This window comes from Halichoerus grypus, chromosome 3, assembly GCF_964656455.1.
Source record: "Halichoerus grypus chromosome 3, mHalGry1.hap1.1, whole genome shotgun sequence".
Taxonomy (NCBI): Eukaryota; Metazoa; Chordata; class Mammalia; order Carnivora; family Phocidae; genus Halichoerus; species Halichoerus grypus.
Window position 1 is genome coordinate 69,145,358 of NC_135714.1, and position 21,805 is coordinate 69,167,162.

General features: G+C 36.6%; 1 protein-coding gene across 13 annotated transcripts in view; it reads right to left on the reverse strand.

Moving 5' to 3' along the window:
- Positions 1-2,568: 2,568 nt before the first annotated feature.
- The window catches only part of MAPK10 (mitogen-activated protein kinase 10), a 318,671-nt gene continuing 299,434 nt past the window's right edge, over positions 2,569-21,805 (reverse strand). For 12 of the 13 annotated variants that reach the window (XM_078068890.1, XM_078068894.1, XM_078068897.1 and 9 more), the window contains 2 exons: positions 20,805-20,882; positions 2,569-7,542 (listed from right to left, as the gene is read on the reverse strand). In XM_078068890.1, coding sequence (XP_077925016.1) covers positions 7,400-7,542; positions 20,805-20,882 — 221 coding nt within the window. In that variant the 3' untranslated portion in view covers positions 2,569-7,399. Of the gene's footprint in view, positions 7,548-20,804; positions 20,883-21,805 lie in introns of all 13 variants that reach the window. The other variant, XM_078068901.1, reaches the window with a different exon arrangement.

Here is a 21,805-nt window from a genome sequence, read left to right on the forward strand (position 1 = left end):
CATCATGCTGTTTTTGGTTTTTTGTTTGTTTGTTTTGTTTTGTTTTGTTTTTTGGCCTCAGAACCTTTTATCTATTCTTTTCAGGATATCGATACCATAAGTCGTTGATAAGGTCTCAGGGTGTCATCACATTTCTCCCTTTATCCGGAGACTGACATTTGTTTAAAACATACCAAAAGATAGCAGTCTACCTTTTAATTAAAGGAACAAGAGTGCAGATACACATATTTCCCCACTGACTTAATGCAGATCTACTTGTATTTTTTATCTCCATGCTATTTTTTTAATAAATGTAAAAATGGTTTGATCTCCTATAATGTCATGGAAAATATCCAAAATTCTCTTGTGCTGAGTCATTTCGACAAAATGATAACATTGAAAGAAGCAGATTTCTTATTTCATTGCTTTAAGGGAGTAATAAAAATGGACTCATTCAGGTCACACCACTAATCTGAACACATTGTTATTTTAAAAGAAAGTAAACAAACGAGATAGAAATATTGTGCTTTAGCCACTGATTTTTACACTGAAAGATGTATTTACTCTGAAGTTTTGAGGATAAAGACTATGCCGTATTTGTCTCCTACCTAGGACACATAGACAGATGTTCCATAAATGTTTTTGGAGTGAATGAAGGTACGACTTTAAAATGTAGCTCAGAAATCAAAGTGGAAATTCAGAGCTATTTTCTTAGAGCTTAATTTGCACCTAATCCAAGTGTGTAATGTATTAACATTAAGGAAGGAGCAATTGCTTTTCAAAGAGTTGCTTTTATAAAAGAAATACTTTAATATTACTAGTTGCCCTAGTCCATGTAAAATATTATTTGGGTCCTAAAAATCGATTTTGTGTAAATTTCTCATAGACAATATTTTCACCAGTGTGAATGGAAAAGCATTGATAGTAGGCAAACTACGAGTGAGACAATTTCCTAGTCAGAGTGTGGAATGTTTTTTAAGATGAATCACATTTTGCACCTGCTTTTGAGTTGCAAACAATCTAGACTATTGGGTAAACAGAAAGATTCCAGACAAGATGTGGGGGGGTGGGGGGGGTGTGGAGAGAAGGACAGGACCAGAAGTTCAGTGACAAGGAGGTGAAGTCACCCACTCCATGGAGTGAAAGTGGATCCTCTGAAATTGCAGGAGAAGCATGTCTTTAAATCAAGAAATACGTGACACAGAAAGGGCAGGAAATTCCAACCGAGCGTTTGACTTGTTTGTGTTATATGTCATCACATTTCATGCGTTCAAGAAATGTCCATTTCCACAGCTTGTTTTCAGTAACTAAAACAGAACACACTTCTGTAAAAGGTTGAGCAGATGGAATTCGGTCTGGAGCTGAGAGAGAGAACGTGCCCCGTGCAGTGGCCCCTGACAGGAAGTGATCTGAGACAGTGGGATGTTCAGTGTGCTTCACTACTTGTAAATGTGTTCCGGGCATGCCTTTCAAAACCCTTGGGGGGAAAGCACGCTGCAAGTATGAATAGCATTCTGATGAACCGATAATATCAAAAACTTCTACCTTGGGCAAAACCCAGTGCAGTTACTGAGCAAACAGAACCATCCTTCTAGGTTGGTCCTTACATAAGTAGCTGCAGGAAAGGTAATTCTCAGGACTCCTTTCTTCTCCTCAGTGCTAAAATAAGTCAAATTACCCAAATATTTGGTAACCTTTTATGGTACCTACAATGCACCAATATCTCCTTCTGACCCTTTCTATCCAAGAGCAATCTAGTGGAATGCAATTTCCCTTCTTAATATTGGAGGTATTTTCAGGTACCCATATGTGGCCATTTTAAAACTTACTTTATTAAAAGAGTATAGAGTTGTGGTTTAAAAATGGAATAGAAGCTATGCTAGAGATGCAAAAGGCATTTGGCTTCTATTTTTCTTATAAATAAAAGGATAAATTGTGCTAACTCAAAAGAATAAACACATTTATCATCCAGGTTTTCTAATAGGGAATTGGTTAAATAAAATGTTTTATTTACAGAAACAGAAAGGCCATTCCTTGACATTTTCAGATACTTCCAGCTAAATTAACATAGATTCAGTGACTTCGTTATCAAGCCACAAAATCTTAATGTTTTTTTTAATTCACCAGGGAGTTCAAGATATTAAGGTTGCCTACCATATGGACAAAAAACCTGCTTACCTTCTCTCTTGAGTGATAATTAAACTGATTAGGAATTCTGATATTAAGGAGGGCACAGGTTGTGATGAGCACTGGGTTATACGAAACTAATGAATCGTTGAACACGACATCAAAAACTAATGATGTACTATATGTTGGCTAACTGAACATAATAATAAAATAAGGTAATATAAGAAAAAAAAATACTGATAAATTAACCTAAGGATATTTAACCCTGTTCTACTCATCTAATCCTCACAGAAAATGATTTCCTTCCCTTCATTGATTTTATACCTTAAAAGAAACTTACCAAATTGCAGATACACAACTAATATCTGCAGAGAGAAATGAAGGTCATTTTTAGGTGAAACCGGTCCCAAATGAAAACACAGCCTTATGGCCACATACATACCACACAGTCTTTACCCATAGTGAGAAGGTAGGTCATTCCTCATTTCTTATTTATTCCCTGGCATAATCAGAGCACACCATGAAATCATGTGAGATGCTTCAGAGCTCCTATCAGGACATGAAACCCAAGACAACAAGCAGCACAATAACCATTGTCAACAGGCAAACTCCAACAAAGTCTGGATTTGGATTTGGTTTTATGTTAAGGGAAGCAGATTTGCTCTGGTTTTTAATAATTCGTAAGAAACAGAAATCACAATGTATTGAGTCAGCATCCACCTACAAAGAGTCCAAAAAAGCCAAAGGTCTCCCCCACTCACCCTCTTCTTCCACCGACATTTTGAAAATAAAGGGAGAAAACAGAAATGAAAAAAGAGAGTGAGAAGGAACACAGATATGATTTAAATAATTTCAAATCCTTATTAAACATCACTGAGATTGCATTTGATCCATCAGGCTGACTTTCAGTTCTCACCACTAAGACCTTGCAAAGAAACTGGACATGCATGGTTTTGCCTTCCAGGGTTGACCTAGAACTATAAGGGTGAGGTGTATATGAACGTGGGTGTGCTTTAAGTCCATTTTATAAACACTGACACAGGACAATTCTTATCATTGGTAATAGTCTTTTGAGTCCAATCATGCAGAATAACAGGCATGTGCAAGTTAGGTCTTGTTGCAAGATAAACATGGCAAGGTGAACAGTTTAACGCTAGACAAGGGTTGGGAGATTTGTTTTCATTAGAATATACTGGCCATTGGTCCCACATAATCAAAAGTTAGATACACAGGAGTGCACATACAAACAGAGGCCTTCCATTTCAGCTTGACTGACCAAGGAAATGGGTCAGAGTGAACCATTTCAGACAAAGAAAGAACTGTCTAAGTTCTGCCAAAACAAATAACAAAATCTTATATTTTAGTCACATGGAAAATGACTAATATAATTATTTACATTGTAACTTGTTTGTTGTTTTTACAGAAAGGAGTATCCCTGCTTGGTTTAATTTCATCTGTAGAAAATGTAGGACTCACAATTAAAATGTTGGGGGGGAGCTTGTGGGTGGGGAGTGGGGTCCCTCTTAAGACCCAAAGTGATCGGGATCAAAGATTGCTGGGACAGTATTATTCCTTTCTCTGAGCTATAGAAGATCAATTTTTCAACAAAGCTGGGTGACAACATGCTCTTTACAGGAGCATAACGTTTTTAAGATTTCGATTGTCATACGTTAAGAAAATTAAATAGAAGTAGGCTTTGTAGAATTTAGATTTTGCAATGACTATTTGAAATTTAAAAGTCAGTTTTGCTAATTTTCCCCTGGCAGGTCATAAAAGGATTGATGGATTCTCATCTCATCTATTCCACTTATTCCCTTTGTCAGGGCCTATTTTATGATTTACCAGTCAGCTGCTATCAGTATCCTTAAGTAATATTTTCTGATCATGGTAGCAGATTGAACAAAAACTATTGCCTCGGTCTTCAATTAAACAGCTTGCTCCACTTGGAGGGAATTGGCCAGGACCGGGTCCACCTCAAGTATACATTCCTACAAAGCTCAGTCATCAGATTCTTGAAGATGTGCAAGATTGTTAGGGGTTCTTATTCCACAAGAAGAAATTTGGTTGTAAGGCCAATGTATCTCTTTTTAAAAATGAACACACTGACCGAAAAATAAATCAATATGTCAAAGTGGTGGTGGTTTTGTCAAGCTCTCCCAACAGTTTAATTCCTCCTGCATGTGGGCACAGAGCCATCTCTCCTACAAAATACTACAAAACATTTCATTAAGGATCACTGCGAAACCATCAGCCCTATAGAAGTGAGCAAAGGTTAGGCCTCTCAGACTGCCAACCTCACATTCCTAAACGAATCCCAACCACAGGCAGGACCTTCCTTCTTCCAGGAATATAGTTCCAGGTGACTTGACACTTCCAAGTCTGAAAAGCAAGAAAGTCCTTTGGAATTAACAGGTGACTATATAGGAAATACTTGTCTTTTCAAGAAAAGACTCACTGCAGAACCTAATACATTCTAAGAATTTGATAATAACAGAATCACCTCCTGAAGATATTATAATAAAGTGGACCCAAGATGGTGAAGGGCTGGTGAGCTTTTGAAATGATGATCCTCTTTGTTGTCTTATTACCTATTGGCTTTGATAACCTAGTAAAATTCATCCTATAAGCAGGCAAGAAGCCAAACTCTTTGCTTTATTTGTACATGAGATTTCAATCTGAGGGATTTATTCCATTTTTTCTTGTCCATAAGGGGGATCTGGCTAAAGGTAACCAGCTCCCCAGAGCCATTCAACAGGAGAGATCAGACTAGCAGAGTTTGGGGAAGGTAGTAATAGTAGGCGAGCATTGCCTGGTTCTTGCTTGGTTTAATCTGAGGGAAAAGAAATCACCGCTTCTACACACATGGAAGACAGTCTAACTGTCAAGCATTTCTAAGATGCTGGCTGGAGACTTCCTCCTGGCTTTTGATGTCATTTTGTGGCTGATGAAATTACCCTCGCGACTTTCTTTCAAACAGCTGCCTGTTCCCTGCACTTAAGCGCACGTGCAAGAAAGGCATAGAAAGGACACAGGTACAGCAAGAGAAAAATACAGATAAGGGGTACAGAGAGGTTTTTTTTTAAAGTGGGGGGCGGGAAGTGTGACAGAAAGAGAACTGAGAGAGCCCATGTGAATGCGGAGGTATTTTAAAAATCAGGTCGTCTGCGATAGTAACCCAAAAAATGGCAGCAAGAGAAAGAAGCTGGGCCACTTCATTCCAGGGGACAAGCTGCACAGGCTACTGTGTTGTTTTCTCCCCATTTTAAACAAATGACCTCTGTGAAGCAGTCTCATAAATGGCAGCATTGCACACATGGTGATGGTGGGGGTTGGCTCTATTGCTTGAAAGAGACAAAGCTTCCCTATTGTTGTATTTAAGGCAGTTGTCAGAGCACGGCATTCTTGTTTGCTCTATTTTTGAAGGGATTCCATTTGCCAGTCATATCGCACTCATCAACCATCCATTTCATGCGTTTCACTTCTTCTTCCGGTGAAGTACCACCACATAGGCAAGCACCAAAACGGTCAGAGTGCAAATGGCTGTGATGGGCACTTCACCAAAGTGAATCAGAAGGGAAGCCTCCACCTGGTCCCTGTTATTGCTGAGAAGTCACCCTGGGAGTGCCCTGTATATAACCAAGATGTTTCACAGTGCCTTCTCGAGTGCTCAAGAGAGCACTTTCATTTGACTTGAGCTAAATTCAGGTGATTTTGCTAAACACTGACACAAAATGCTTCATGGCTTTTAAGACAAACTCATATTGCTAAAGCTATTTAGCAGCAGTAACTTATGGAGAGAGTTATTGCTGTCACATCAACTGCAGTTCAAAACTCAGATATCAGCCCTTCTGGAATTGTTTGAATTTATGAAAATGAATAAACATGAAACATCAGCCATAGTAAGGAGTCAGGGAAACCCCTGAGGAACAGTTATGTCTGTGGAAATGTTTTCCAATGCTGACCTGAGGATCACCCCGTGTTTTGGGTTTGTTTGTTTTTAAGAAATTAATATATATATTTTTTTATTCCAGAAGAAGAAAGTAATTATTTCTTAAAACCGTGCAGGGTATAAACCTGGGAAGTGGCACACTTACGGAAAACACAACCCACAATCTGAAAATAGTCTATGTAGGCTCACTTCCTGTTAAGGACATCATCCGGAGGCAATTCCACTCTGTTCCAGGGAGGGATTTTTACCATCCGCTATGGACGCGGGAACCCTGCCTCACCACGTGCCACGCCCTTTCCAGTTGTGACACATAATTTGTAAATGACAAATGGGGTTTACTCTCTAAAATATGGATGTCGGTGTCTCCTAGTATCTGGGTAATAATCTCCTTGGGGTCTTCCTCCGCACTGCAGTGCTACACTCGAGTCTCTCCTACCTGCTTGCTGTCAAAGAAAAGACCGTCAGCTTTTCCTCCCATCTTCCTTCTAAAGGCCAAACCATTTAGTACCTGGAAACTGTCACCCCCTCCCGCCCCACACTGTACATAAGCATCACATATGTTCTTTCTACAAATCGGTATACAGGTGCCATTTAATCAGTTCAAATTTGGAAGCTACATCTTCAAGGGTCTGAGAGAGCTCACTCCCCCCCCTTTTTTCCCCCTTTACATGTTTTCTTATAAGACATACAGCTTAATCAATTAACAAACTAAATAGCTTATATACTGGCAATATATTACAGATGGGTTTATGTCAGAGTAATAGATCACATGAAATGGACCATGTGGTACCCCAGTGCATGATGTCTTGGTAGAGCCCTGAGGACACTGACAGTAGCGTCTCTAAGTAAGTAGTGCTGTATGAATACAGACACATGCGGATCTGTATCTACATCCATCTGACTAGGCCAAAAGGAGCAGGTAGATGCAAGATAGAGACACACACATGCTGGATGGGGCCACTGCACACCTTGTCATGCCATTTGAAAGGGCAGTTACAGGTTGCTGGTTTTGAAGCCATTAAAATTACACTTTATGGAAAAGGCTTTTCTAATTGTGTTTGAGTTGCTTTCTGTAGTAAGCATCGTTGGAGGAAGACCAAAGCAAGAGCAACTAGAAGTTAAATATACATTTAGCTTAGCTGCAATACAGAACTCTGGAGAAGAAGCAGGCTGAAAGATTGGTTTCAATTTTAGGCTCGGATTCTCTCCCTTGCCATTTTCTTAGAGTTGCATGTCTGCGTATGTGTGTGTGCGTTCGTGTCTGCGTGTGTGTGTGTGTGTGTGTGTGTGTGTTCCATCACATCATCTCCTGAAGAACGCTGGGTTTCGCAGGCAGGCGGCTAGTCACCTGCAACAACCCAGGGGTCCTGCTGAGGCTTCCAGGCTGCTGTCAGTGTCGGATGCCAGGGTCTGGTCAGTGGACATGGAGGAGATGTCATTGACGGACGAAGATGGAGGGAGACTCTCGCTGCTGTTCACTGCTGCACCTGTGCTAAGAAAATGAAGACCAACATGACTAAATCTGGAACTCGACTCAACTTCATGTCGCTCAGGATGCGGGCATGGGCAAATACAGGAGGCGATGTTTAGTCCATCGTTCATTCAACAAGCCTTCTTAGAACAACTACTCCAGGGCACTATGTTAGATGGTGAAAATCGAAACATAACAACGCAGAGTCCCTAGTCACAAGTTATTCTACCTTGGAAACCACCTGTAAGGTTCTTAAAAGAAAACAAAAGCAAACAAACAAAAATACGCCACTAAAAACCCCAGTCACCCTTCCCACTTCCAATATTGTCATATAATTGGCCTGTGTGAGGCCAAGGCATTTGCATTTTTTAAAAGCTCTTAGACACTGTGTAGTCAAAGGTTGAAGACCACAGTCCTATAGAGTAGGAAGATGAGCAAGAACTTTTAATGTAATGATCTGAACCTGGATGTTTTTAATGCGGGGCTTTTTAAAACACATGTAAGGGTCCTATTCCAAAAATAAGGGCTGAGCAGAAATCAGAATTACTTGGAGACTACAGCTCTTGAGAAATGAACGCATGTTAAGTAAATATTATTATAGTCATTAATGTGATATCGAACTTAAAATCCATACAGAAAAGCTAAGTAGGACTTTCAGTGAAAGTTACCACAGACCAAATACCAAATAATAATAATAATAGAAGAAGCCAGAGCACTTTTTTTTAAAGTAGGCTCCACGCTAGAGCACACTTTTTGATTGCGTGTTAATTTTTAGCAGGCTTGCTTACCTGCCAATCTACAAACAAAAATTCTGAATTATTAAATTAATTTGAAAAAAATATTTATCTGCTCTGTGGGAATATAAAGATTTTGAAACTCTGAGAAGAAACTTGCTTATGGTAATCACTCATTAACACTTGCTGAGTTATAATATCTTTGAGAACTACAAAGGACAGATAAGTCAGAGGCACTGTAAAATATAACTAACCATAACACCCTGGAAACAATTTACTTTTTCTCTTTATATATTCTTTATACTTAAGCAATGTAGGTGGTAAAATGCATGCTTTGTGAAATAGTTTGCTATTAAAAAATATTTGTAGTATAAATCATCTAATAAAATCAGAGATGAAGAATTTTCATTAAAATGTTATCTCATTTGAGCAAATATAGTGTGCAAGCTACATCTGGTGAAAAATAACAAATCCAAAATAAGTTACAGTAGTGTTATCACAAATATCTAATAAATCAGAAAAAAATCTATGAAGAATTTGTATGACTCAACACCCAAAAAAACAAACAATCTGATTAAAAATATGGGCAGAGGACCTGAATAGACATTTTTCCAAAGAAGACATACAGATGGCCAACAGACCCATGAAAAGATGCTCCACATCACACATCATCAGGGAAATGCAAATAAAAACCACAAAGACATATGACCTGACACTTGTCAGATTGGCCAGCATAAAAAAAAAAAGAAGGAACAAGTGTTGATGAGATTGTGGAGAAAAATGAACCCTCACATACTGTTGATGGGAATGTACATTGGTACAGCCACTGTGGAAAACAGTATGGAGTTTTCTCAAAAAATTAAAAATAGAAATACCATATAATCCAATGATTCCATTACTGGGTATTTACCCAAAGGAAACAACACTAATTTGAAAAGATATATGCACCCCTATGTTTATTACAATATTATTTACAGTAGTATTTATATATATAATATATATATATTATATATATATGGTATGGTATGGAAGTATGAGGTATTTATATAAATTATATATAGCATATATAATATATAGTAGGTATATATATTATATATATAAATATGGTATGGTATGGAAGATATGGTATTTATATATATAAAATATATTAAATGGAATATTACACAGCCATTAAAAAGGATGAGATTGTGCCATTTGCAATAATATGGGTGGACTTAGAGGGTGTTATTTTTTTTTTAAAGATTTTATTTATTTATGTGACAGAGAGAGACACAGCGAGAGAGGGAACACAAGCAGGGGGAGTGGGAGAGGGAGAAGCAGGCTTCCTGCCGAGCAGGGAGCCCGATCCCAGGACCCCGGGATCATGACCCGAGCCAAAGGCAGACGCTTAATGACTGAGCCACCCAGGCACCCCTAGAGGGTATTATGCTAAGTGAAATAAGGCAGACTGAGAAAGAAAAATACCATATGATTTCACTCATATGTGGAATCTAAAAAAAAAAAAAGAACATAAACAAACAAACAAAAAGCAAAATCAGACCTATAAACACAGAGAACAAACTGATGCTTGCCAGAGGGCAGAAGGGTGGGAGGATGAGCAAAATGAGTAAAGGAGAGTGGGAGATACAGGCTTCTAGTTATGAAATGAGTAAGTCACAAGAATAAAAGGCACAGCATAGGGAATATACTCAATAATACTGTAATAATGTAAGGTGACATAAGGGCAACAACACTGTGGTGAACACAGTATAAAGTACAGAGAAGTGGACTCTTGTACACCTGAAACTAATGTAACATTGTGTGTCAACTCTACTCAAATTTAAAGAAAAAAATTAAAGATCTATGAAGTGGAAAGGTTAAAATAATCTCTTTGTTCGTGGGGTAGACATCTCTTCTCTATGGAAAAAACGTGATTAAAATGTGACAATATGTGGAGAGGACCCATACACATAAGCTAAGAAAGATCATATGTATTTCATAAGTATTTTAAAATTTTATTTGTTGATTATAAACATATTTATGTGAATTATGGAGAATGTGAAAGAATACCGAGAAAAGATAATAGGCACTGATCCTCAAATAAATAATAACTGTTAAACTTTGGGTATATTTCTCGCTAGTGTTTTTGCTATGAAGTTTTTCTAATTGTGATCATTTAATATATATGCTTTTGTATGCTGTTATTTTTATACACAAAAAAAGCTTATGCATTTTTCATGTCCTTTAAACACTTAAAAGTATGAATATCTCCTAATCTTAAATGTCTCTAGACTTTTTTTTTTAAAGATTTTATTTGTTTATTTATTTGACAGAGAGAGACACAGCGAGAGAGGGAACACAAGCAGGGGGAGTGGGAGAAGGAGAAGCAGGCTTCCCGCAGAGCAGGGAGCCCGATGCAGGACTCGATCCCAGGACTCCGGGATCATGACCCGAGCCGAAGACAGATGCTTAACAACTGAGCCACCCAGGCACCCCTGTCTCCAGACTTTTAAAGCTTTTTGTTATCATCTTCCTGTAAATAGTCTCATTATCAGAATAATGTGTAATGTAAAGTTCTCTGGCTTCAATTTATTCCAACTTTACTTAATTGTATGTATGTACAATGTATGTGTGCAGAGCTAGTTCATTTCTTCTCCTGACATATACTAGTAAACTTCATATACTAGCAGACAACCTTTGACTTCCTTACATAGCCCAAGTGCCTGGCAGCTCTGTCCTCCCCACCACAATTTGGATTAAATTATACCAATACCAACATCCTTATGTGTTTTCATAAACTTTGGTCAATAATAATTTAGCATCACTATGATTGACTGCTCAGAATCTTCAATTTTCCACATCCTTATTAAAGGGTGGAGATTAAAACTAGACACAGAACTCTAATAAAGGCTCAAACAATTGTGGGCTAACAGAGTGAGATGGCTTTGTTCATATATCCCTTCATCTGCTGGATGACATATCCCTTTTTCTGCATGACTTTAAAACTATGATACCATCATTTAGATTTAGACCTAAAATATGAAATATTGCCTATATACCTTTTTGTAACAGCTTTATTGAGATGTAATTCACAAATTTAATTTGTATAATTCAATCGTTTTTAGGATATTCACAAAGTTGTGCAACCATCATCACAATCAATTTTGTGATATTTTCATCACCCCAACAGTATTCTATTTTTTACTTACTCATCAGCCACAGGCAATGACTAACCCACTTTCTGTTCTATGAAGCTGCCTCTTCTGGACATATTATATAAATGGAATCATACATGATCTTTTGTGACTGGCTTCTTTCACATAGCATAATGTTTTCAAGGTTCATTCATACTGTAGCCTGTAGCAATACTTTATTCCTTTTTACTACTGAATAATATTCCATTAGATAGGTATATCACTTTTGTTTACCTATTTATTAGTTGATGGGCATTTGATAGACATTTAGGCTGTTCCTATTTTTGGCTATTATGAATAATGTTGTTTTGAACTTTCATGTACAAGTTTTTATTTCACTTGGGTAAATACCTAAAGAGTGGAGTTGACAGATCATAGAGTAGTTCTATATTTAACATTTGAGGAATTAACAAACTGTTTTTCAAAGTGGCTACACCAGTTTACATTCCTACCAGCACTGTATGAGGGCTCCAATTTTCTCTTATCCTCTCCAGTTCTCCTCATTATCTTTTTTATTGTAGCCATCCTAGTGTATGTCAAATGCTATTCCATTGTGGTTTGATTTGTATTTGCCTAATGGCTAATGGTGTTGGGTGTATTTTCATGTGCTTGTTGCCCATTTTCATGTGCTTGTTGGCCATATCTTCTTTGGAAAATGTCAATCCAGATCCTGTGTCCATTTTTAATTGTGTTATTTTCTTTTTATTATTGAATTGTAAGAGTTCTTTATGTATTCAAGATAAAAGTCTCTTACTATATAAGATTTGCAAATGTTTTCCTCCTATCCTATGGATTGTCTTTTCACTTTCTTGATGTTGTCTTTTGAAGCACATGTATTTTTAATTTTGTTGAAGTTGAATTTACCTATTTTTTCCCTTTGCCACTGTGATTTTAGTGTCATATCTAAGAAACCATTTCCTAAGCCAAGATTATGAAAATTTACTCCTACGTTTTCCTATAAGTGTTTTAAAATTTTAGCTTTTACACTTAAGTCTATAATCCATTTTGAATCCATTTTTATGTACTATATGAAGTAGGAGTCCACCTTCATTCTTTTGCATGTGGATATCTAACTGTCCTAGCACCGTTCACTGAAAAGACAATTCTTTGCCCATGGAGTTGTCTTGAAATCCTTGCTACAAATCAATAGACCATAAACATAAGGGTTTATTTCTGCACTCTCAATTTTATTTCATTGATCTATATGTACAAGTGAATACCACACTGTTGTGAGCATTGCAGCTTTGTGGTAAATTTTGAAATCAGGAAGTGTGAATCCTCCAACTTTGTGGGGTTTTTTTTCACGATTGTTTTGGCTATTCTGTATCCCCTGTATTTCCATGAGAATTTTAAGAACAGACTGTCGATTTCCGCAAAGAAAAAGGCAGCTGTGACTGTGCTTGGTATTGTGTTTAATCTGTAGATCAATTTGGAGAGTATTGTCATCATAACAATATTAAATCTAATCAGTGAATGAATGGAATGTCTTTTCATTATTTAGGTCTTTAATTTCTTTCAACAATGTTTTGTGGTTTTCAGAGTAGAAAGTTTGCACTTCTTTTGTTAAATTTGTTTGTATTTCATTCTTTTTGATGTTATTGTAAATGGAATTGTTTTTTGTTCATTGCTAGTATATAGAAATACAACTGATTGAATAAATAGGAAATCTCAGTGTCAATGGATCAGAGACCAAATGGGTCAAATGATGACATATACATCTGATGAGTGTTATAATTAATCCAACTGCCCACGTTAACAAGGAAGATTTTTATTAGCATGGTTTATTTAAATTGTGACAAAATAACCAGTTTGAAAGTTTTAAAATAAAGTTTGGCATAATACAAATCTTAATAAATACATAAGTATTTAAAAGTATCTCTACATAATAGTCCTGGTCTTCTCTTGAGCTAGGGTTTTTCTCTTTTTCTGGCTGAAGCTGGTTATGTAGACATGTTCTGATTGTCACAGTTAAAAGTTGAGTATTGACTCAAATAAGGGTGAGATAGAACCTAGCTGAGATAAGGCTCCCTTTTAAGAATGAAATTTGATTTTTACAAATAAACAGAAACCTACAAAATGGCAGCCAGAGAAATGACACAAAGAACATTGAGGAAATTTCCCCAGAAAAACAAATATACATCTATAAATTATACTGAATGAAGGCAGCAAAACTGAAAGTAGTGTTTAATAAACTCTTCATATAGAAGGGATCATAGTGCAGATTATCCTTATAAAATACAACCACTCCCACTGCACCTATTTTAATAAGCGGCATATTGTCAACATATCTGTGAAACATTCTAGGTGTTATTCCATATAAATCCTCTCACTATTACACATAGTTTTGCTACATGATTACCTCATGTTTGTTTCCCTTGCTTCTTTTTACTTCTTTCATCATACTTCTTCATTTCTCCTATCTTTCTCAATCTCTACTGTTCAGCACAGGATAAGTACCCAATTTAACAAAGCATGGAGTCTCTTTTGTTTGTACTCCTCCAGATAGGTTTTGTGAGGGAAAGCAAATTTCTCCCTTCTATGAAACTAGTGAAAGTGTTAACCTCTTTTTGGCTAAGGGAAATCATTTTGTTATAGGTGTCTTTCTTCTCCCTTTGTTTGTCAGCTGGCTATCTTCTATAATGGAATGGCCCTGCCCTTTATTGTATCAATGCTGAATGCAAATTATAGTTAGTATTCAGTTATTCAAAGTTCAGAATCTTTATCAACTGTATTTCTATGGTTTCAAAGACTATTGTTCCTAATTTTTATAGCACAAATTCATTAAGAGAGGTCCTTTCTTCTATTGTTTCGCTTATAAATTCCTATTACATCTGCATGTTGTATGAGAGTGGGTCCTCTCTGAATAGTGCTGTGATGGAACAATCACGTTTCAGCTCTAGCACCCTGCTAGACAGTAAACGTGATTGTTCCATCACAGCACTTTTTCATGAAGTATTAGCATCAGCATCTCTTTCCAACTCTGCCTTCACTGATGTCCACAGCAGTGGTCACAGTAAGAAATTGAAATTGGTCACAGTAAGAATAATTACACCACAGAAATTAGTAAATGCCATTAATCAGTCCTTTAAAAAAAAGATGGTTGTTAAACATCAACCAGTCCCTCACTATTAAACAAAATACTTTGCTTCTGTATGACTTCTATTGCACTATAATAAATACCCTCTTGACTGCAGCCACTTCTGGCTTTATTGGATGATCCTTTCAGGTCTCTTTTTATGTGGGTAATAAATAAACTTTGTAAACCATAAAACCAAACACAAATAGAAGAGTCAAGACATGGGCCTTGGCTTCAAATTGTTAATTTACTGCCAAACAGTTTGTGAAAATCCCTTAAATTGAATTGAACTGACTTGAATTTGATTATAATGTCCACCTACCCAGGATACCCTGGCAGTGTGATAAATTTCCCTTTCTTCTATATTTTTTTCAGAGAAACCAGTAGAGAAATGCATTTTTTAAAGTTTGCCATCAATAAAGCATTAAAATTTTTGTCGCTAAAAATGCTATTAAAAGTAACTGAAAATAGTAATAGGGTTGCAAATGAGGAACAGTAGCTACTTTCAACTCTATGTGACCAAAAAAAAAAAAAAAATAGCTTTCATGAAAAGAAGTTATGCTAATGAAAATTTCTAAAACTATACGTATGTAGCCAAAAGGTATTCATTATTTCAGAGAAAATGTTCTGCTTTTTTAAAAAAGATTTTATTTGCCAGAGAGAGAGAGAAGGAAAGAGCACAAGCAGGGGGAGTGGCAGGCAGAGGGAGAAGCAGGCTCCCCGCTGAGAAAGAAGCCTGATTATGGACTTGATCCCAGTACCCAGAATCAGGACCTGAGCCGAAGGTAGATGCTTAACCGACTGAGCCACCCAGGCATCCCAAAATGTTCTCCTTTTTAAAAGGAAATTATTTTCCTGACCCATCCACATACAAAAAGTAGACACAGAGAATTAGAAGAAATACTAGAATAAAAAAATCACTGAGATATATTCCCTTCTTTTTATGCATCATCTTGAGTCTCAACTTGTTTGGGGCTGAGATTTTTAAATAAAAAATAGTAACTAATGGACTAGATCAGTGACTCTAATTTGGAATGACACACTGCCATAAGTGTGTGGAATATGGTGAGTGGTGGTAGTGGTGGGGGATGTTGTATATTAAACTCACCTGGGAAATTTTATCTGTCATTTAGAGAAAAATCTCTATCCTGATGCTAAGCATCTTTATTTTGGTGAGTCATTGTTACTTATGGGAGGCTTACTTCTTGGGTGGAATGGGGGTGGTGAACACACTGAGAAATTTTGGATTAGATGACCTCCTGTATTTGTTTTAGCTTTAATATTTTATAACAAATGCTTTAGAAGAAAATTAATCTCTATACTTGGACTGCTTTTCGCTTAGCAGTCTTTACAAATCAATTCAGAAAGCAAGCAGCCATGCTATTCTTGAAAATAAATCACTATGCAAGTGAAATCAGATAGCAGAAGGGAGTACAATTATTTATTTAGAAACATATCTGAAGGTTAGATTTATTTCTTATTGATATAAAACAATTCTATCGATAAATTTCAAGCCTATATATTGTTCTGCAAATACACATTTAACTTCCTATTCATATTTTAAAGGTATCAATAAAACATGAGTTTGAGTATTAGAATAATTTTGTCACTAAGAAACTGCATTAACTTATTCTCTTGCTGTCAGGTTCCCAGCATTGCCATGACTTAATAGTAAGGGAGGTTATGTTGTAATATTACTTCATCCCAGCACTTTATAAAATAAAATATGATATGCAAACAGTAATGAAAAAAGGTGAATACAATGGAGAATGCAAAAAGCTGACTTGTCAAGTTCTCTTAGTAATTACTTTTTTTCCAGCACAGTCTAGGGCATATATACATATCACATGCACACGCACACGCACACACACACGCACACACACACACACAGTGGTATGCCCATAAAAATTCAACAATTGGCTTTCCAGGGAGAAAAAATTTCCCTGATTTGTAGAGTCAGCTAATTTCCACATCTTAAATCCTGCCTGGTGGATTCCAAGCTACTAACACAAGGTCAGTAAACTCATAGTTGGGAGAGATATAGACAAGTGGCTCTCATGAGCTAGTAGTCAGCCCCGGCACAGGGCTGTCTTATGCTTCTACATGATGCATACAAACACATCATACATAATTATATCACGTAATATATAGTATACATATGATTTCTCAAAATTAAGCCATGAATATTCTCCTTTAAAATCATGTAGTGGAAGATCGAATCCACATCATTTTAACTATAAATTGGTTAAGCCAGTCGACTATAGTTTAGGGCATGTGGACAAGGTAGATAATTCATGACTGTTACAGGTAGTTAAATGGTTAAAAAAAATGGCTCGGCCTTCTCACATGTACGTAGGGCCTCCGTGGCATATATTCAGTGGCATGGTAATCATTAACACAATAAAGAAGCCCATGAAAAATTTAGGAATATGCATTTTCCAGAATAAATAAATAACCAAATAACCATCTGAAAGCAAACCTTTATCTGAAGCATGAGCAAATGCCAAACCAATAACAGCAATGCATATACTCGATACTTGGCTCATGCCTCTTTATGGCAATTAATAGGGTGAATAAATATTTCCTGGCATAAGAACATACTGAATTGCATACTGTATTAAAGCTATGATCCTGTCTTGAATTCCATCTTTGGAATAGCACCAGGGAACATGATAAGGGAGGACCTGAGCAGCAATTTTCAAATTAATTATCAAGCTACTATTGTATGCAAGGCACAACACTTAGGCACTGCATGGTGCACAAGGATGTATACATACAGTCTTTCTTCTGTATTGAATTTATAATCAATAAGATGTTATAAAACACTATTTAAAATATATGGACTCTGAGAAACAAACTGAGGGTTCTAGAGGGGAGGGGGTTGGGGGGATGGGTTAGCCTGGTGATGGGTATTAAAGAGGGCACATTCTGCATGGAGCACTGGGTGTTATACGCAAACAATGGATCATGGATCACCACATCAAAAACTAATGATGTAATGTATGGTGATTAACATAACATAATAAAAAAATGAAGTAAAAAATAAATTAAATATAGGGACTAGAAGGACCCATAAGAAGGAAATATCTTATTCTTTGAGAAGATACAAAAAGTCTTCTAGGACAGATATGAAAAATATTCAGGGAAATGGTATTATTTAATAAGAGAACAATTTAGAACAGGCAGCATTCTAAAAGGCGGGGGTCCAATCAAGTAAAATAGTGGTAACATAGGACCCTGCAATAGGTATAATGTGAAAGGTGGAAAAACCAGGGCCATCAATGTCAGGAAAAGGTTAGTAGGCTTAAACTGTATGTGAGGCAAAGCCACTGGAGAGCGCTTATCAGTGGCTTTTCTAAACCTATAGTCTTGAAAGATCAATTTAGGTAGGGACTAAAGTCACGAAGATTACTTCAGGAAAACTTTAATCACAGTGGTGTTAATGAGAAGGGTTGGTAGAAATTAGATGTAAGACATCGAGCAAGCAGAATTTTTAGGATGTAGAAAGTGACTGTCAATGATAATGTAAGTATGGAGTAAAAGGTCAGTCAGGGGTTTCAGAATGGGAGGCTGAGAAAATAGAGCTGCCATTAGTAGAAATGGGAAAATTGAGAGAAAAATTTACTCCTGGGGAGGGGTTGAATCTAAACAGTGATGTGTTTGATTTTAAATAAATTGAATCTGAATTGGCAGCAATTTCCTACACCCTGGCCCAGTATTTTAATTCTCTAAGACTAGGTTATATTTATCATTAAATAATTTAGTGGAATGGCTTTATTTTCCATCCCCTCCAGAAATAGCAAACTGCTATATAAACTAGTCTTTGGTTTTATTCACCTTAAATGTATTTCTTACAAACTTAAAGGGTTTACTTGGTCAAGACTTTGGTCTGCCTATTCAGAGCACACAGTTGTATATGTGAGTAACTTTAGATACTATTCAGAATATTGGCCAACACGTGGGATTAGGGCAAAAAAAATGACTATGCAACCTTTTAATATGACACCTGAGCCTTTTGTAAAAAGCCCATGTAAGGGTCATCTGACTGTTTTGTGGAACATAACTTTGTTTGACTTAATATTCATAATTGATTAGGAGCTAGATATTTTACAACACTGTAAACTTGTATAAAACTAATAAAGTATCATTTTTTCTGCCTGGTAGAAAAATGACCACAAAGATAGGACATTTGCAAGTTTTGGTTTAATTTGGTGATCTTATTTCAGTATTCTTTTTTCCCACAGACTACATAAATCCTAATTTCTCATATCTTCATTGAACTACCTTTGCCATTTAGCATTTCCCTCATTAATGAGATAAAAGTAACTTCTACACGTACTCACCTTCTTCTTGCATATGAATTATGGTTTTAGTGATTAAGGAATTATGCCTTGATTATATACAAACTGCATTCCCTTACCAAATATTTAAACATTTCTTTGTATGGCAGACCACTCATCCCATCCCTTTAATGATTAATTCATCTCACTTGTACCATCCTCAGTCCCTTTTTGCCTTCCCTGAACTGTACAGTTGGCATAAAATGCATCATGAGAATAAGATTTTTGTGGAAGTGTTGTGAAAGTATTGAAAAGAAAATTGTGGATTTTATGTCATCACAGATGAACTGTTGTGGAGACTTGGTTAGGGCTGAGGGGAAAATGGAAGAGGAAACAAGCAGAAGATGGGATGTCCTGAAGTGGGTGGCATGATCCCAAGATCTTTGAAAAAAGGAAAGAAGATGAATAAATGATACCTTGAATTAAAGATGAATAGAAGAGGCCCTGCAAAAAATTTGGTCTAGTCCTACCCTGAGCTCCTAGGTCACCTTTACTGGATCCTGGTATTTTGACTTCTTAATGATTATAGAAAAACATGCTCTGGCCATTATGGAAATTCTTAAAACAAGGAGTCTTTCTGCCTTAGCAGGTGGCATCTTGAGGCTGTTAGATTTGGTCTTTGGGTTCCTTAATCAGCAGCAGACAGAACATGCAGGTAAGTTCGGGACCACTTCTACAGACCTGTATCAATCTGGATGCCAAAATGAATGAGCAGAGTCTTCCTTTGAGGAAAGGAAAGACTTGGGATAGAATTGGACATCACTAGAATGAGAAAAAACATGGTATAACTGAATTGTATCTGTTTGGGCATCATAGTGATTTGAGTGCAAACCAGTTGTTCAAAAAGTAGTATCAGTATGGAGAATTGATTAATTCATCCTACATCTTTTTTCCTGAAACAATTTTTTTTTATTTTTTGTTTACAATTTCTTCTTTCCTTCCTTTCTTCCTTCCTTCCTTCCTTCCTTAAATATTTTATTCATTTATTTGACACAGAGGGCAGGGGGAGAGCAAGCATAAGCAGGGGGAGTGGCAGAGGGAGGGAGAAGCAGGCTCTCCACTGAGCAGGGAACCCAATATGGGGCTTGATCTCAGGACCCTGAGATCATGACCCAAGCCAAGGGCAGATGCTTAACCGACTGAGCCACCCAGGTGCCCTTCCTGAAACAATTTAAAGTGCATGAGGAAAAAACTGTTTATCAAAGGTAGGGCACCAATTCATTTTCCTCTAAACAACTAATCATTTGCAGCCTACATTCTTGCCAGCGTGAGTTGAGTGTAGTTTAAAGCTAGAGATAAGCCATCACATTTTCTAAAACTCTTTATATATTTTCTTTACATTCAGAACATAGGTCTTAGGAAAAATATATTAGCAATGAGTGTAAGTAAATTATCTTAAGTAATCCTAAAGCATATTACTAGGATCAGCAAAATATGTACAGTATATGTACACATATGTGTTTGATTCTGTAGATGGCAAACTGAGAGATTTTCCATGCTGACTTTAATCAGAACCCATCTTAGCAGATGCTTTAACTACTGTCACACCAACCTTGGGAAGAGTTCCAACACTGGAGTGACTGAGGAAAGAGGTTTTGGCTGGAGGGATTCCTGACCTCTACATTGACGTGGTGGTCAGAGAGCATGATGGCTGTGTTTTGATGAGAAGCAGTTACCCTTTAACCAGCCCTTGTTAACATTTCTTAAAGATTCACTATTATCTTAAAATAACTCTGAAAGAACTCTTGTGCTGGTCCTCATAATCAGAATAATCAGAATGAATACCACACTAAATATCAAAAGGAATAGAATGAAAATCACTAGAGAGAAATAATCATGTGATATTAGTTCATGTGCTCTATTAGCAATGTTATTGGCTGCAATCCCTCCTCAAGGCCAAAAAAAAAAAAAATACACAAGTAGTGGTTTATTAGTTATTCACTGAGAGTGAGTACCTGAAGGAGAAGGTTGTCCTTTTACAACACCGTTTTTAGTCTTTTCTTCAGAATTCATTACTTCTTTGTAGATAAGTTCTGTAAGAAACAAATATCAGTGTCATAAAAAACAAATTTCTCCTTAATATGCAGAGAAAATTTACTAGTTAATGACAAATAATAACATTTTGATGGAATTGAGTAAACTACAAATCAATTGGGATTCCTTTACTCCTCTATTTCTACATTTTCTTTCAACAGCACCAAACCTGGCAAAAGTAAGTGCTCAATAAAGCATTTGACAAAACAAATGTGTGAAGAATATACATTTTACTTGGTTCGGAATTCTTTGGGGGATTTCTGATGCCATCTAACTTTATCTCTTTAAGAACTTTAAGGGCTCAGTTTTGAGCATCCAGATTTCTTCTATATTCACTCCCTAAGAGAGGCACACACCCTCCTGACTATAAACTATTACTTCCCAACAATTTTCCAACTCTTTCTTCATTTTTTGCTAGACTCAAATCTTGGATTTGTAAAACTAAACTTGCCTAAAACCCAACATTATAACAATTATTATATTTATTCCCAAACTGGCATCCATTTCTGGCTTTTTCTTTGCTAGAGTTAAACATGTATATATTCTTTCTTTTATTTTTCCCCTTTTAACTAAAAATCAGTGCTACTTATTCTTGCTTTGTGACAGGTTGCAATTTATATAATCATTGTCTTTACAAGTATATCTCTTTCCAGTTTCCAATTTAGTCCATGTTCATCCTCAAATGATATTTATATCCTAATACCTACCTACACACAAACTCTTAAGAGTAACTTCTGGTCCTTATTAGATCAAATCAAGTCTTCTGTCTATCATTTAGCATCTTTGTTTACTTGGTCCACTCTTCTCCAACAGGACCCCTTAACCAGAGAAATCTCTTCGCTATTTTTATAACACTTCTTGCTCATTCCTACCCTTTGTTTTCCCCATATGTCCCTATACTGGTATTTTCCTGCTCCCCCAA